We start from the raw sequence: 16,785 nt of genomic DNA on the forward strand, positions 1-16,785 counted from the left end.
TACCCCACAAAAAATTGTACGCCCCATAACTGCATGCATACTGACACCTCAGTGACTGCAGACTTCTGCCCCAAGCCTGGACAACCCCAGCAACAGGATCTCATTGATTTAAGACAATGCATCACCAATACAGTAGAGTACCGTATTTTTCGGACTATAAGACGCACCAGACCATAAGACGCACCCTGGTTTTAGAGCAGGAAAATAGGAAAAAAATTTTACGCAAAAAAATGTGGTCATGACAGTTATGGGACGAGGATCTGCTGCTGACACTATTATGGGGGTAATGTCCCCAAATTCTCTGCTAAGGTACCTCATCCTGCTATATGCCCTCATCCTGCTATATGCCCTCATCCTGCTATATGCCCTCATCCTGCTATATGCCCTCATCCTGCTATATGCCCTCATCCTGCTATATGCCCTCATCCTGCTATATGCCCTCATCCTGCTATATGGCCCCGTGCTCCGATATGGCCCCTATCCTGTATCACACAAAAAACAAACGTTTATACTCTCCTTTCCTCGCTCCATGCAGCATCGCTCCTCCCCCTGTCTGTGGCGGCTTACCAGCGTGGAGCAATCACCAGTCACTTCCCTGCAGCACGCAATCTCCTCCAGTCTGCCGGTCAGCTGACCTGCGTGACTAGCGGCACACAGCGATGATGTCATCGTTGTGCTCACTGCTTTCTACACGATCAGCTGACCGGAAGATTGGAGGAGATCGCGGTGCTGCACGGAAGTGTCCGGTGAGTATGCCGTACTTATTCACTGCCCCCCCGTGCTGATGATGATGATGCGCGGGGGGCAATGAGTACAGCTGTACATGATCACGCCAGGCTGTAGTTGCCAGGGGTGATCATGGCCGGCTGTTAATTATGCGCGCACCCCCCGCCCATCATCCCACCCACCTGTCAGTGACTGCTTCAGCGCTGAGAGATGGGCGGGAGGATGGGCGTGCATATGAAATGAGCGGGGCCCACGTGGTCACGGCAGGCTGCTGTAGCCTGCTCGTGCCCCCGATGGCCCGCTCCACCGCAGCACCCTTATTCCCGGCCGCAGCCCTATAGTCAACCATAAGACGCACTCCCAACTTTCCCCCAACATTTGGGGGAGAAAGTGCGTCTTATGGTCCGAAAAATACGGTATATATCTGATGGACTGCATGGCTGGACTAGTCTACTTGTCATGTCTCCAATGGAAATCACTTTGAACATTTTTAGCGTATACTTAAGATCATAATCATGAAATAACACTACTTTTTTCTTAACCTCTTCACGACACATGACTTACTGGGTACGTCATGGATAGTGTCAGGTTAATCCCTGCTGCTGTCAGCGATCACTGCATGTCAGCGGCTTTGAACAGCTGAGATGTGCAGCTATTGGGCACGAATGGATTCGCTCCCCACTCATGCCTATTAACGCCTTAAAGCGGGCTGTGAAAATGTCACAGCGGGCCATGGTAAGCACTCACTTACCTGGCTCAATCGGAGGTCACGAGATGTGATCACGTGGATCTGATGGTTGCCATGGTAGCACAGGGTCATGTGATGACTCCTGTAGCTATCATGAGTCAGTTCATCTTACAGCCAGCAGAGGGCCATGTGTCAGAGGAGAGCTACTTCTGTGCAGATCAGAGCAATGCTGCTCTGATTTACAAGGAAGATTGTTATAGTCCCCTATGGGTACTTGTAAAAGAAGTTACAATTTTAAAGTAAAAAAAAAAATCTAAGTTCAAATCACCCCCATTTGCCCCATTGAAAATTAAAGAGTTAAAAAAATACATGTTTGGGCGTTTCTGAACGCAGTGATACCAATCAAATTATAAAATCAATTAATCTGATCGGTAAACTGCGTTGCTGCAAAAAAATTCTAAACTCCAAATTTTTTTTTTTAGTTGCTGCAAATTTTGCACAATGCAATAACAGGCGATCAAAACGTAGCATCTATGCAAAAAATGGTACTAATAAAAACGTCAGCTCGAGACGCAAAAAAATAAGCCCTCGCTGAGCCATAGATCCCAAATGTAAAAGTTATGGATCATGGAAAATGGCACAAAGTGCGCCTTTTTTTTTTTTTTTTTTTTTTTACCCTAGATGAAAGTGAACCTATGGATGTTTGGTATCTACAACCTTGTAGCGACCTGAGGCATCACACCAAAACAAGTTTTACCATATAGTGAACAGTGAATAATCTGTCCCAAAAACTATTATGCACTTGCAATTTTTTTTTGCAATTTTTTTGCACTTGGAATTTTGCCGTTTTCCAGTACATTATATGGTAAAACTTATGGTTTCATTTAAAAGTAACTCGTCCTGTAAAAAAATAAGCCCTTATATGGCAAGATTGACAGAAAAATAAGTTACGGCTCTCATAAGACGGGAGTGGAAAAGTCGCCCGGGGTGAAGGGGTTAATAAATAGACCATAGTTAAATAGAACGCCCCTGGGCGGCACACTGGCTCTGTGGTTAGCACAGCAGCCTTACAGCGCTGGGGTCCTTAGTCCAAATCCCACCAAGGACAAGAGCTGCAAGGAGTTTGTATGTTCTCCCAGTGTTTGCGTGGGCTTCCTCTGGGGTCTCCGGTTTCCTCCCACACTCGAAAGACCATACTGATAGGGACTTTAGATTGTGAGCCCCAATGGCTAGTGTTTCCATTGTATGTAAAGTGCTGTGGAATTAATGGTGCTATATAAGTGAACAAATATAGTCTCCTCCACCATAAATGCTATAGACTAGTGTAACACCCCTTGGATCCTGATTCTCGTAGGCTCTGTATCCTTGTGGAGCATTGCAGTGTCATCATGGTGCCACGTCTGTCCTGAGTATGCCACTGCTGTTGAGGCTGGTGCTCTAGAGTGACATGTAGCCCATGCATGGTGGGCCTGACCATATATATGTGCCCAGGACAACTGCCCCCTCTTCCGTCGCCACTTCCAGTAGCCTATACTCCTGCCACAGGGGCACAAAGTTTGCAGGAAACATGGCATTTTGGCTCCTGTGATCTCTGTATAATATTGGCACAAACAAAAGCATAAATGGCTGTACTGTCAATACCTGGCAGCCTCCATTCTGCAGAAACTGCCTGTCGGTTCAGCCCATTCTCTTCAGAACTTTGGTTCAGTGATGCCATTTTCAGTTGTGTTTTTTTTTTGGTCTTTACACCTTAATAAAAAAACCTTTTTAATTTTAACGCAAAATAACACTTAATCTTGTCTGTGCTTTGTTCGCAGTCTATCTCTGGCTTTGCACACAGCTGCTTTCAGTATGCAATTGCGAAGAAATGGCCTCTGTACATGAGCACAAAGAACACCATATTGAAGGCTTATGATGGCAGGTTCAAGGACATCTTCCAGGAGATCTTTGAGAAGTGCGTATAAAAGGGATCTACTGTATTACAATGTATTGGGAAACTACACATTACAATAATTCAGTGCTACTGTGGAAGAAATGGGCCACAATGTCTCATTGGGATCGACTCATCTGTAAATATGGGCGTGCAGGTCATAGGCATTGTAGTAAAATTATACCTTTTTTTTTTTTTTTTTATCTGCGATCTGTCACCATTAACACTGGCTGTTAGATGAAACTTGGAGAAGTGTGTGGATCACAATTGTCTGCTCTGCACTGGGCACTTTGTAATCACACAACTCTGCAGTGAGATCAGGAGATCAGACTGTCAGTCATTACATGTCTCACACGGACTCTCCCTTTCATTAAAAATATACTTTGGAGACATTCTCAGGAACCTCTGTCTAGCTCATAGATCTCTGACTAGACTTGTGAATTCTCAAGTCATGCGCACTGTGCTGAGGATTCTTCGATGCAGGTGTCCGGCGTGTGAGCGTAAATATGGGATTTACATAAATGTGGTCACGGTCCAACTAGATGGACTTGTCGTCACTCAATAAAAGATATCAAGTGAGGCTGATGGTCTGGTTGGCATGTCTCGACCTATGCAAATCGCATGCTTCCGGTCAGGTGTCCTGCCAGCATTGGAGAATTCGTAGTGCGCAGTGTGCACAATGTAAGGATTTTAAATCTTCAGTCAGTGACTGCCAAGTTATAGTCAAAGGGTAGACAACTATATTAGGAAAACTGTTCTCTGGAATAAGACAGATCGCAGGTATCGAGGGATCATTTTAGTCCATCTGTAACTTTGATGCCCATATGGATGCTTAGGAGGGTTGATCCTACTGACAGATTTCGTTTAATTAGTTGAGGTTGGGCGATATTTTTCCTTTTGTAATCACTTATTATCAGCTTGATTGACCTTGTCTGTATAATTTTTTTTGTAACTTAAAGGCACACTGTTTTCTTTGTAGGAATTACAAACCACAGTTTGATAAATTGAAGATCTGGTATGAGCACAGGCTGATTGATGACATGGTAGCTCAAGTTCTCAAGTCTTCTGGAGGCTTTGTCTGGGCTTGCAAGAACTATGATGGAGATGTCCAGTCTGATATCCTCGCTCAAGGTAGGCTGTGCCGGACTGAATCTGATTCTACCTCAATGACTTTCTATCTGACCTGATCAAACTATTCACTATCATTTATTGTAAGAAACATAAAACTTATTTTATAAAGTTGACACTTATTGGATGCACAATTTGTAAATGTAACATCAATTTTGTAAGATCTAAGTCAACTGCTATCTTTTCATGAATATGGATAGCAAGCGTAGTATGAAATCATGAATCACTGTGGACCACCTCCCATGATCATTGGCCTTAAATGCAATCTGTCTGCGGGCTTTTGCTACCTCATCTGTGAGCAGCATGTTGTAGACACTCTAAATCCAGTGATGTATCACTTAGATTACCGGGTGCAGCAGTTCTGAAACGTTCAATTTTTAGACTTTGTATGCAGCACAGCTGAGAAAGCTGCCCATGACCACACCAGGCTCCTGATCTATATTTCTACAGTGCGATTCTAATCGCAGCAGGGGGTGGAGCCAGACAACATGGCATGAGCCAGGTAGTCACAGCAATGATTATGTCCTGGTGCTAAAATTGTTGCAAGTAAACCTAAGAGACCCTTAGTGGAAATGTTTTACCCCCACCCATGCTATCTTCAGATTACATAGCAAAAATCTGCTGACAGATTCCCTTTAAAAGGAGTGTCAGCAGTTGCGACTCTTCTAAAGCTGTTGGCAGTTTTGCAAGGAGACTTGTAGAGGTTTTCAATCCGCTCTGTGCTTGCTCCTGCACAGTTGTTTCCAGATGTCTTATAGCTAGCATCTGCCTGAAACAGAAGCCTGAAGCTGATTTTATTAGGTGACTGTAAAATGCAATGCTTTAGCAGTGTTTTGTCCGATCAAGGAATTGGTGTCCCAGGTGCCCTGGGGGGAGGGGTATAAAAATAAAGTTCTAAGCAAAAAATGTATAAACTTCTTCTTTACCCAATCCAAAACCTATTTAAGTTGACAGCATCCCTAAAGGTCTGATCAATTTTATAATATCTCAAAAGACAAATCCAAAAAGCATTCAAGGAAACCTGTCAGGTGCAATGTGCACCCCAAACCACGAGCAGTTCTGGGTGCATACTGCTAATCCCTGCCTAACTGTCCCTGTATCTAGTACCATAGAGATCTTTAGAAATTGTTTCTAAAGCTCCTCTGATATGCTAATGAGCGCAGGGACTAGTCACAAGTGCGTTCCTGTGCTCATTCTGCCCTCTTAGCATGTTAGCACGCCCACAAGGGTGTGTTAACATGCAGTTTAGTGTCCACTGCTCAGCGTCATCATTGGCAGTGACACGCGTACCTGTGTCCATTGCACCGCCTTAGAACGCCAGGCATAGGGTCAGTACGCGTATGTCCCCGGCACTTCCGGTCAGGCGCGCACTACACCAGTTTGTAGCTGGGACGCATACACCCGGCTTCAAAGTATGCATGGCTGGAAGTCCAGGGATGATGCACACTGAACCGAAATCCAGCATCTGGGGCGGTGGCAGCAGAGGTGAGCCTGACCGTGCTCAACGCTGCACATTCATTAGCAGGGTCGTGCTTACATGCTAAGCGGGCCAACTAGCCAAGGGAACTAACACCCTTGCGACTAGTCACTGGCCTCATTTGCATATCAAAAGATCTTTAGAGATACTACTAAATATATCTATGTATGCTACTGGATACAGGGACATTTTAGGCAGGCATTAGCAATATGCACACAGAACTGCTCTTGGTTCTGGGTGCATATTGCATCTGACAGGTTCCCTTTTTAAATCGTTTTTAGTAGGATAAAAGAATGTAGTTGAAATGGGAAGAAACACTGTTCATCTAAGAATATCATACTATTAAAGGGAACCTGTCATCAGAAATTTGGTTTTCAACCTAAAAGTTCCCCCTCTGCAGCTCCTGGGCTGCATTCTAGTAAGGTTTCTATACTTTTTGTGCCCCCTTTTAAACCAAAATAAATACTTTATAAAGTTTATACCTTTTTGGTATGAAAATCTTGTAAATTCTCCATGGGGGCGGGCCGTCTGGTGTCTGTTGCTGTCCCTCCTGCAGATTGACGCGTCCCCCATTGCTCCATTTCATATCCCAGGACGCCGCCCACTGCACCCGAGGTCCCGTGCACGCCAGGACACCTGGTGACGTGGTCGCAGGCACGAGAGTATGGGCGGCGCTGTGATTGCATCGCAAGTGCCCGCCCTTTCCCCTCTGCCTCCAGCGTTCTGCGCCGGCCAAATGACCAGACGTCACCTCCTTCCCATCGTACCCTGCAGCAGGAAATAGATGGGAGGAGCGGAGCAGCACGGCACAGGAGAAGCGGAGAGGATATGAGCTACGTACAGAGGAGAGCGCGGCCACGAGAGTATGGGCAGGCACTTGCGATGCATTCACAGCGCCGCCCATACTCTCGTGCCTGCGACCACGTCACCAGGTGTCCTGGCGTGCACGGGACCTCGGGCGCAGTGGGCGGTGTCCTGAGGGATGCTTTGGAGCGTGGAGGGACGGCGTAAGGGACCGCAACGGACACCAGACGGCCCGCCCCCATGGAGAATTTACAATATTTTCATACCAAAAGGTATAACTTTATGAAGTATTTATTTTGGTTTAAAAGGGGGCACAAAGTATAGAAACCTTACTAGAATGTAGCCCAGGAGCTGCAGAGGGGGAAACATTTAGGTTGAAAGCCAAATTTCTGATGACAGGTTCCCTTTAAGGAGATCTGGCAGCTAGTTTTTACTATCTCATCTGAGAGCAGCAATGATGTAAGCAGAGACCCTGAATCCAAAATATGTATCACTTAATTACTGGGTTCAGCCGTTCTGACAGATTTTAGATTTAGCATGTAGTAGCGCCCATACAGCTGCCCCAACCACCACAGGCTTTAGTGCACATTTCTATCAACAAAAGTTACTAATCAGTGGGGGAGGAGTTGGACCTGTACTCACAAGCTACTGGGCCCAACTAATGATAAAGCTAGGAAGCTTAAACTAACCTTGGAGGTAAGCATAAACATTGTCATGAGAGGCAGGGAAGAATTCTGTTAATGTTTGCAGCATACGGTCTTTAGATTACATACCAAAAACCTGTTGACAGATTCCCTTTGACTCCTACCTCGCAATGTTGGCTGTTACTGGCCCACTGTCGAGAGTAAAGGCTGCTTTACACACAACGATATTGCTAGCAATCTCATTAGCGATGTGACACACCAGATCGCAGATACGACTTGCAGAGATTGCACATAGGTCATTTTTGTAGCACGGTCACATGTGCGATCTCTGCAAATCTTATCTGCGGTCTGTCGTGTCACATCGCGAACTAGATCGCTAGCGATATCGTGTGTAAAGCAGCCTTAACGGTCATATGGATTGCTGTACTCTTAATTAGTAATTTTTCTGGAAGCCTCTGAAATGGTTTGATACTAAGATATCCCACTTGTCAGATTACAGCAAAAGAATGGATGAGGGGCAGCGAGTTGTAGGAAGTCTTAGCGCAGTGCCTATGTAGATGTGTCAATTTTTTTTATAGTTCAGTAGTACAGATAAGATTAAGAAGCAACTTTGTAATCTCATCTCAGAAATAAACATATGTACTGTACATGAAAATTGCTACAGCTCACTCCACAAGATAAAGAACTTGTATACCTAATTGACAAAAAATGGGTCAGACAGGCATTGCTGCAATCCTACTGACCTGGAACGTTACCACTTCTGCTGCAGCTTGGGTCACTCTCCAGTAAGGCAGGCACACATACAGGTCTCCGTTCTAGAGCTATATGTTTTACACCAACTGTTTAAAGGAGTTTGTCTCCTTCCTAGACCTGAACACTGCATAGGAAATAACTGGTCAGCCAGCCATTCTGTGGCTTAGTGATTTTCTGGGGACCTTCCCGTTGGTGTTGGTGTTTTGTTGTACTTGTACTTGTACTTGTACTTGTACTAGTACTACACCGGTTGCTTCTGGTATGGGGTCAGGTTATTTGGTGGAGTATTACTATTGAGGTGATGAGCTCTTTTCTAGTACTTGTTGTTGCTCACTGTATAGCACTAAATGTCTCATTAATCTTTCAGGGTTTGGTTCCCTTGGATTGATGACCTCTGTCCTGGTGTGCCCAGATGGAAAAACTATTGAGGCAGAAGCTGCTCATGGAACGGTTACACGTCATTACCGGGAACATCAGAAGGTGAAAGTCCATACATTACCATTACGTCTAGCTGCATGCACTTCAGAATCTAACAGTAATATCTATCATGAGATTGGTATCTCCTCCTATAATGCCCTCATTGTGTTTTGTGGAAGCTTGTAAAGTTAATGTAATACAAATTATATGGAGATCATGTGCAGGCACAACTTTATTCTGAAGTCTGAAATATTTATTTATTTTTTCTTAATGTGAAGGGTCGTCCCACAAGTACAAATCCTATTGCCAGCATCTTTGCGTGGACTCGGGGCTTGGAACACAGAGGAAAGCTGGATGGAAACCAGGATCTGATTGAGTACGTTTTTGTTTCCCTTTGATTCTTCTTTGGGTGGAACCAAAATTGTGGTTTGTGGCAAGTGCAAATCACTGCTTCATTTGTTCTTCCAGAAATCTCTCATGTATACACAAGATGTAGGGACCCTTGCATGAGTGTTTTCCTTTCATATGGAAAAATCAAATTTGTAATGTGCAAATTGCGACTAGATTCCAAAGTTATTTGACAATATAGCAGTAGGGAGAGGGGAGCCAGCACGATCTGAAAGTGGCATGTATCATATAAAAAGTGCAAATTCACAATTTATTCCAATTTTATAATATAAATTGAGATTTTTTTTTTTTTTTAGCAAATTGATCAATTCTTTGAGCCACCCCTGCCAACGTCACGGCAAATCTCAATAGGGGGGTCCTACACTATATTATGTATTTGATGTGCCATGCGGCCTCCTAGATTAAGTTTAAGAGCAGAACCATAACTGCTTCTATGTTGTAAAAGAGGAAATTGTGGATAGAGGCCAGCCCAGGTCCGAGCATGTGGAGCAAGCTCTAGACCTACCAGGACAATATCAGAACTGACCCTCCCAGTGCCAGACAGCAACCACTGATAAAGGCTGACCAGATCCAAGTATGGTGATTAATTAGCAATGCCTGTGGAAAGGGTGAGGAAACTGAATGTGAACAGCTACCAACATGAGGAATACATTGCAAACCAAGATCATGCGTGCATATAGCAGTAGTGTAGAACAAGTTTTTATTTTTTTTATTTTTCCGTAACACTTTACAGATTTCATTTTTGCCCTCGTTGGGGCTCACAATCTAAATTCCCAATTGATGTCTTTGAGTGGGTTTCCTCCGGGTTCCTTACACACCAAACAAAACAGACTCCATGCTAAGCACTGACCACTGTGGTGTCCTACTGATCACAAATTAGGAGCTGTCTTTCACATCATTAATTTGTGGCTACAGTTTTATTTTACTAAGTCAATCATAAGTGTCCCTACTGCGCTGTGAAGGGGCCCAACTGTTACTGAAATTAAACCCAGTCTTAAGCACCTGTGGCCCTGATCTGTTGTCACTAACCCAGTGCTGTCACGTATAGTGTTGAGCGAGTAGTTAACTACTCGTACTCACTATGCTGTTAGCGAGTACTGTCCGCTACTTGCATATTTGATACGAGTAGCGGGTACAATGTAAGTCAATGGGAAATACTCGCCAAATAGCCAGTAATCCGAAAGCCATACTTTCTTCAGCGCTCTATTGGGAGACCCAGACGATTGGGGTATAGCTACTGCCCTCTGGAGGCCACACAAAGCACTACATTAAAAGTGCAAGGCCCCTCCCCCTCTGGCTATACCCCCCCGTGGTATCACGGGTTCTCCAGTTTTAGCTTTGTGTGCGAAGGAGGTCAGACATCCACGCATAGCTCCACAGATTTTAGTCAGCAGTAGCTGCTGACTATTTCGGATGGAAGAAAAGAGGACACATATAGTGTCCCCAGCATGCTCCCTTCTCACCCCTGGATGGTGTTGTAAGGTTGAGGTACCTATTGCTGGTACAGGGCTGGAGCCTGACATGCTGTTTTCCTTCCACATCCCCTTGTAGGGCTCTGTGGAAGTGGGATCCTGCCGGCCTCTCAGCTCTGATGCCGGGCTCCATCCACAGACCCATTAGAACCTGATGGAGACGGAGCAGGAGTACGATCAGGGACAGGCCCTGCATCATACAGGTACTCTGTGTCCCCGGCAGGCACAGACACACTCCGGGCTGGCTGGGTGTTGTAGTGCGCCGGGGACCGCAACGTGGAGTTGGTGTCCCTACAGATTACTGGGGGATTGTTTGTGTTTGGGAACGCAGCGCCGACCCCCTCTGGACCGGGCGGCGCTGCTGTGACTTGTGGTGCGCCGGGGATCCGCCGTCCGCGCTTTTACGGCGGCGGCGGTTATAAATTTAGTCCCCGGCTTTTTGGGCCTAGGACGCCGGCAGCTCCGTTTCGTTCCCGCCCCCACCCTGTCATTCAGGGTAGGGGAGAGACGCTGTTCGCTAGCAGCGACGAGGGCTGGAGCCTGATTTACATGCTCCAGCCCTCTCACTTGGCACAGAGGGAAGCAGGCTTCCCGCTCTTGGCCAGGAACGCCCAGGGCCCGCCCCCCTTCCTCTCTCGAGACGCCGGCAGCCATTACATGCATGCCTGGCTGGAGGAAGGACGCAAGGCTCTGGGAGACCTGGCTAGGGGCTATCTGGCGACCACACACCCGCTTTTTAAGCGGGCGGTAAGCGATTTTTCTGTGCTGGTCCCTCTAGTGCCTCACTGTGTATCAGTGTACTGGTACAGATATATAGTTATTGTATTACTTGCACTGTGAGGTGCGCTTCTGGCTGCATATCCCAGATCGCTCTGTGGAAGCAGCAACATGTCATCCTCAAAACGCAAGGCGGCCAAGGCAAAAAGGGCTGTGTATACAGCGTGTGCTGCATGTGGGGCTAATCTACCAGCAGGCTCCGATGACCACCATTGTGTGCAATGCTCCGACCCGGTGCTGCTTCGCCAGCCGGAGTCAGGAGGGAGAGTGACCCAGGCTGAGACGCCTGTAAGTCCTGCCCCGGTGACAGGGACAGACTTTGCAGTTTTTGCAGATAATATGTCTGTATCTATGGCAAAAATACTTGAGACCTTGCAATCTATGCATGGGGCTCAGTATCTGGGCACGGCGAGGCCTCTGTCCTCAGGTCCCCCTTACTTGGAATGTATCCAGCCCACAGGGGGGTCCCCGGCTTCACAGGCCGAGGATTATGACTCAGATGATGGCCCCAGCCACCCTAAGCGAGCTCGCTGGGAAAGACCCTCGACGTCTTCACACTGCTCAGGGTCTCAGCGCAATCAGTCTCCCTGTGATGTGTCTGATGAGAGTGATCAGGAATCCACTCCTGGAACCCCTCTCAACCTGGATACCCCGGATGGGGATGCCATGGTAAACGACCTTATCTCGGCCATCAATAGGCTGTTGGATATTTCTCCCCCAGCCCCTTCAGCAGAAGAGGCGGCTGCGGAGCAGGAAAAGTTTCGTTTCCTTTATCCCAAGCGTAAATTGAGTGCTTTGTTAGATCACTCTGACTTCAGAGAATCAATCCAGAAGCACGACGCTCACCCAGAAAGGCGTTTCTCTAAACGATCTAAAGATACGCGTTTCCCTTTCCCCCCTGAGGTGGTCAAGCGCTGGACACAGTGTCCAAAGGTAGACCCCCCGATTTCCAAACTTGCAGCTAGATCCATAGTTGCAGTGGAGGATGGAGCTTCACTTAAAGATGCCAATGACAGACAGATGGACCTTTGGTTAAAATCTGTCTATGAAGCTATAGGCGCGTCGTTTGCTCCGGCATTCGCAGCCGTATGGGCACTCCAGGCTATTTCAGCTGGCTTAGCAAAAGTGGATGCTATCATGCATCCAGCAGTGCCGCAAGTGGCGCACCTTACCACGCAGATGTCGGCGTTTGCGTCTTACGCTATCAATGCGGTCCTAGAATCTACCAGTCGCACCTCAATGGCGTCCGCCAATTCGGTAGTTTTGCGCAGAGCCTTGTGGTTAAAGGACTGGAAAGCAAATGTTTAACCAGTTTGCCTTTGTCTAGAGATAGACTGTTTGGCGAGCCATTGGCTGACATCATTAAGCAGTCCAAGGGTAAAGACTCCTCTTTACCACAACCCAGAACATCCAAACCTCAGCAGAAAAAGTGGCAGCAGAGGTTTCAGTCCTTTCGAGGTTCGGGCAAGACACCATTTACCTCGTCCAAAGGGACTCAGAGGACGCAAAGAAACTCAGATTCGTGGCGGACTCACACACGCCCCAAGAAAGCAAATGGAGGTACCGCTTCCAAAGCGGCTACCTCATGACTTCCAGCCCCCCCCCTCCGCATCGCCGGTCGGGGGCAGGCTCTCCCGCTTTTCCGGCATTTGGATGTCACAGGTCAAAGACCGGTGGGTGACGGACATTTTGTCTCGCGGGTACAGAATCGAGTTCAATTCTCGTCCTCCAGCTCGGTTCTTCAGAACCTCCCCACATCCAGACCGAGCAGATGCTCTGCTGCAGGCGGTGGATTCCCTAAAAGCGGAAGGAGTGGTTATCCCAGTCCCTCCTCAGGAACAAGGGCAAGGGTTTTACTCCAATCTCTTTGTGGTTCCAAAAAAGGACGGCTCGTTCCGTCCTGTTCTGGACCTAAAACGGCTCAACAAACATGTGCACGCCAGGAGGTTCCGGATGGAAACCCTCCGCTCTGTCATTGCCTCAATGTCCAGAGGAGATTTCCTTGCCTCAATAGACATCAAAGATGCTTATCTCCACGTGCCAATTGCTACAGAACATCAACGTTTTCTACGTTTTGTGATAGGAGACGACCATTTTCAGTTCGTAGCTCTTCCATTTGGTCTGGCGACAGCCCCACGGGTCTTCACCAAGGTCATGGCGGCGGTGGTAGCAGTCTTGCACTCTCAGGGACACTCGGTGATCCCTTACCTAGACGACTTATTGGTCAAAGCTCCCTCTCAGGAGGCATGTCAGCACAGCCTGAATGCTACGCTGGAGACTCTACAGTCTTTCGGATGGATCATCAACTTTCCAAAGTCGATCCTATCACCGACTCAGTCACTAACGTATCTTGGCATGGAGTTTCATACTCTAGCAGCGATAGTGAAGCTTCCGCTGGACAAGCAGCGGTCACTACAGACAGGGGTGCAATCTCTTCTGCAGGGCCAGTGGCATCCCTTGCGGCGCCTCATGCATTTCCTAGGGAAGATGGTGGCAGCCATGGAAGCAGTTCCCTTTGCGCAGTTTCATCTGCGCCCACTTCAATGGGACATTCTCCGCCAATGGGACGGGAAGTCAACGTCCCTGGACAGGAAAGTCTCGCTTTCCCAGACGGCCAAGGACTCTCTACAATGGTGGCTCCTTCCCACCTCATTATCTCAGGGAAGATCCTTCCTGCCCCCATCCTGGGCAGTAGTTACGACAGATGCGAGTCTGTCGGGGTGGGGAGCAGTGTTTCTCCACCACAGGGCTCAGGGGACGTGGACTCCGCAGGAGTCCACCCTTCAGATCAATGTTCTGGAAATCAGAGCAGTGTATCTTGCCCTACTAGCCTTCCAGCAGTGGCTGGAAGGAAAGCAGATCCGAATTCAGTCGGACAACTCCACAGCGGTGGCATACATCAACCACCAAGGAGGGACGCGCAGTCGGCAAGCCTTCCAAGAAGTCCGGCGCATTCTAATGTGGGTGGAGGACAGAGCATCCACCATATCCGCGGTTCACATCCCAGGCGTAGAAAACTGGGAAGCAGACTTCCTCAGTCGCCAGGGCATGGACGCAGGGGAATGGTCCCTTCACCCGGACGTGTTTCAGGAAATCTGTCGCCGCTGGGGAGTGCCGGACGTCGACCTAATGGCATCCCGGCACAACAACAAGGTCCCGGCATTCATGGCGAGGTCGCGCGATCAAAGAGCTCTGGCGGCAGACGCCTTGGTTCAAGATTGGTCGCAGTTTCAGCTCCCTTACGTGTTTCCGCCTCTGGCGCTCCTGCCCAGAGTGCTACGCAAGATCAGATCCGAGTGCAGCCGCATCATACTCGTCGCCCCAGACTGGCCGAGGAGGTCGTGGTACCCGGATCTGTGGCATCTCACGATCGGTCGACCGTGGTCACTGCCAGACCGACCAGACTTACTGTCCCAAGGGCCGTTTTTCCATCAGAATTCTGCGGCCCTGAACCTGACTGTGTGGCCATTGAGTCCTGGATCCTAGCATCTGCAGGATTATCTCAAGGAGTGATTGCCACAATGAGACAAGCTAGAAAGTCGAATTCTGCTAAGATCTACCACAGAACGTGGAAGATTTTCTTATCCTGGTGCTCGGCCCAGGGAGTGTCTCCCTGGCCATTTGCATTACCCAAGTTTCTTTCTTTCCTGCAATCGGGGTTAGAAAAGGGCTTGTCGCTCAGCTCCCTTAAAGGGCAAGTTTCGGCACTTTCCGTGTTTTTTCAGAAGCGTCTAGCACGTCTTCCTAAGGTGCGCACGTTCCTGCAGGGGGTCTGTCATATTGTGCCCCCGTACAAGCGACCGTTAGATCCATGGGATCTGAACAGGGTACTAGTTGCTCTCCAGAAGCCGCCCTTCGAGCCTCTGAAGGAAGTTTCCTTTTCTCGGCTGTCGCAGAAAGTGGCGTTTCTTGTTGCCATCACATCGCTTCGGCGAGTGTCTGAGCTGGCAGCTCTGTCATCCAAGGCTCCCTTCCTGGTGTTCCACCAGGACAAGGTTGTGCTGCGCCCCATTCCGGAGTTTCTTCCTAAGGTCGTATCCTCTTTTCATCTCAATCAGGATATTTCCTTGCCTTCTTTTTGCCCTCATCCGGTTCACCGGTATGAAAAGGACTTACGTTTGCTAGATCTGGTGAGAGCACTCAGAATCTACATTTCCCGCACGGCGCCCATACGCCGTTCCGATGCACTTTTTGTCCTTGTCGCTGGTCCGCGCAAGGGGTTGCAGGCTTCTAAAGCCACCCTGGCTCGATGGATCAAAGAACCAATTCTTGAAGCCTACCGTTCTGCGGGGCTTCCGGTTCCTTCAGGGCTAAAAGCCCACTCAACCAGAGCCGTGGGTGCGTCCTGGGCATTACGTCACCAGGCTTCGGCTCAACAGGTGTGCCAGGCAGCTACCTGGTCCAGTCTGCACACTTTCACCAAGCATTATCAGGTGCATACCTATGCTTCGGCGGATGCCAGCTTAGGTAGAAGAGTCCTGCAGGCGGCAGTGACACCCCCATAGGGGAGGGCTGTTTTGCAGCTCTAACATGAGGTATTTATTTACCCACCCAGGGACAGCTTTTGGACGTCCCAATCGTCTGGGTCTCCCAATAGAGCGCTGAAGAAGGGAATTTTGTTACTTACCGTAAATTCCTTTTCTTCTAGCTCTTATTGGGAGACCCAGCACCCGCCCTGTTGTCCTTCGGGATGTTTTTGTTGTTTGCGGGTACACATGTTGTTCATGTTGAACGGTTTTTCAGTTCTCCGATGTTATTCGGAGTTAATTTGTTTAAACCAGTTATTGGCTTCCTCCTTCTTGCTTTGGCACTAAAACTGGAGAACCCGTGATACCACGGGGGGGTATAGCCAGAGGGGGAGGGGCCTTGCACTTTTAATGTAGTGCTTTGTGTGGCCTCCAGAGGGCAGTAGCTATACCCCAATCGTCTGGGTCTCCCAATAAGAGCTAGAAGAAAAGGAATTTACGGTAAGTAACAAAATTCCCTTCTTTAATGCGAGTAGAGAATAGTACGGCTTTTGGGTTACTCTCTACTTGGCGAATATTTCCCATTAACTTACATTGCACCCGCTACTCGTAACGAATATGCAAGTAGCGGACAGGACAGTACTCACAATACTCACTCAACACTAGTACTTCAAGGATTTGCTCACAAGGTGCATTTTTGCTCTTGAAAAAAATGCAGGGGTTTACAGCAAAGTGAAATTTTTGAAATCTCATGCAAGTTTGGTTAGTAGATTTGAATCATTAGGTTTTTTTTTGTTTGTTTTTTTTAACCTGCAGCATGTTGGTTCTTGTAGTGGTTTTCACCCATTCAAATGACAGGCAAAACACTAAAGTACATGCATTTTCTCTTAAAGGGAACCTGTCATCAGAAATTTGTCTTTCAACCTAAATGTTTCCCCCTGTGCAGCTCGTGGGCTGCATTCTAGGAAGGTTTCTATACTTTTTGTGCCCCCTTTTAAACCAAAATAAATACTTTATAAAACTGTACCTTTCGGTTTGAAAATCTTGTAAATCGTCCATGGGGGCGGGCCATGTGGCGTCCGTTGCTGTATCTTA

General features: G+C 47.7%; 1 protein-coding gene across 1 annotated transcript in view; it reads left to right on the forward strand.

The window, feature by feature from the left end:
• The window catches only part of IDH2 (isocitrate dehydrogenase (NADP(+)) 2), a 51,073-nt gene that overhangs the window by 25,472 nt on the left and 8,816 nt on the right, over nucleotides 1-16,785 (forward strand). The window contains exons 6-9 of the mRNA XM_075345910.1: nucleotides 3,232-3,368; nucleotides 4,324-4,475; nucleotides 8,518-8,630; nucleotides 8,846-8,943. Of these exons, the coding sequence (XP_075202025.1) occupies nucleotides 3,232-3,368; nucleotides 4,324-4,475; nucleotides 8,518-8,630; nucleotides 8,846-8,943 (500 nt within the window). The remainder of the gene's footprint in view (nucleotides 1-3,231; nucleotides 3,369-4,323; nucleotides 4,476-8,517; nucleotides 8,631-8,845; nucleotides 8,944-16,785) is intronic.

Source organism: Anomaloglossus baeobatrachus, chromosome 4, assembly GCF_048569485.1.
Source record: "Anomaloglossus baeobatrachus isolate aAnoBae1 chromosome 4, aAnoBae1.hap1, whole genome shotgun sequence".
Lineage (NCBI taxonomy): Eukaryota > Metazoa > Chordata > Amphibia > Anura > Aromobatidae > Anomaloglossus > Anomaloglossus baeobatrachus.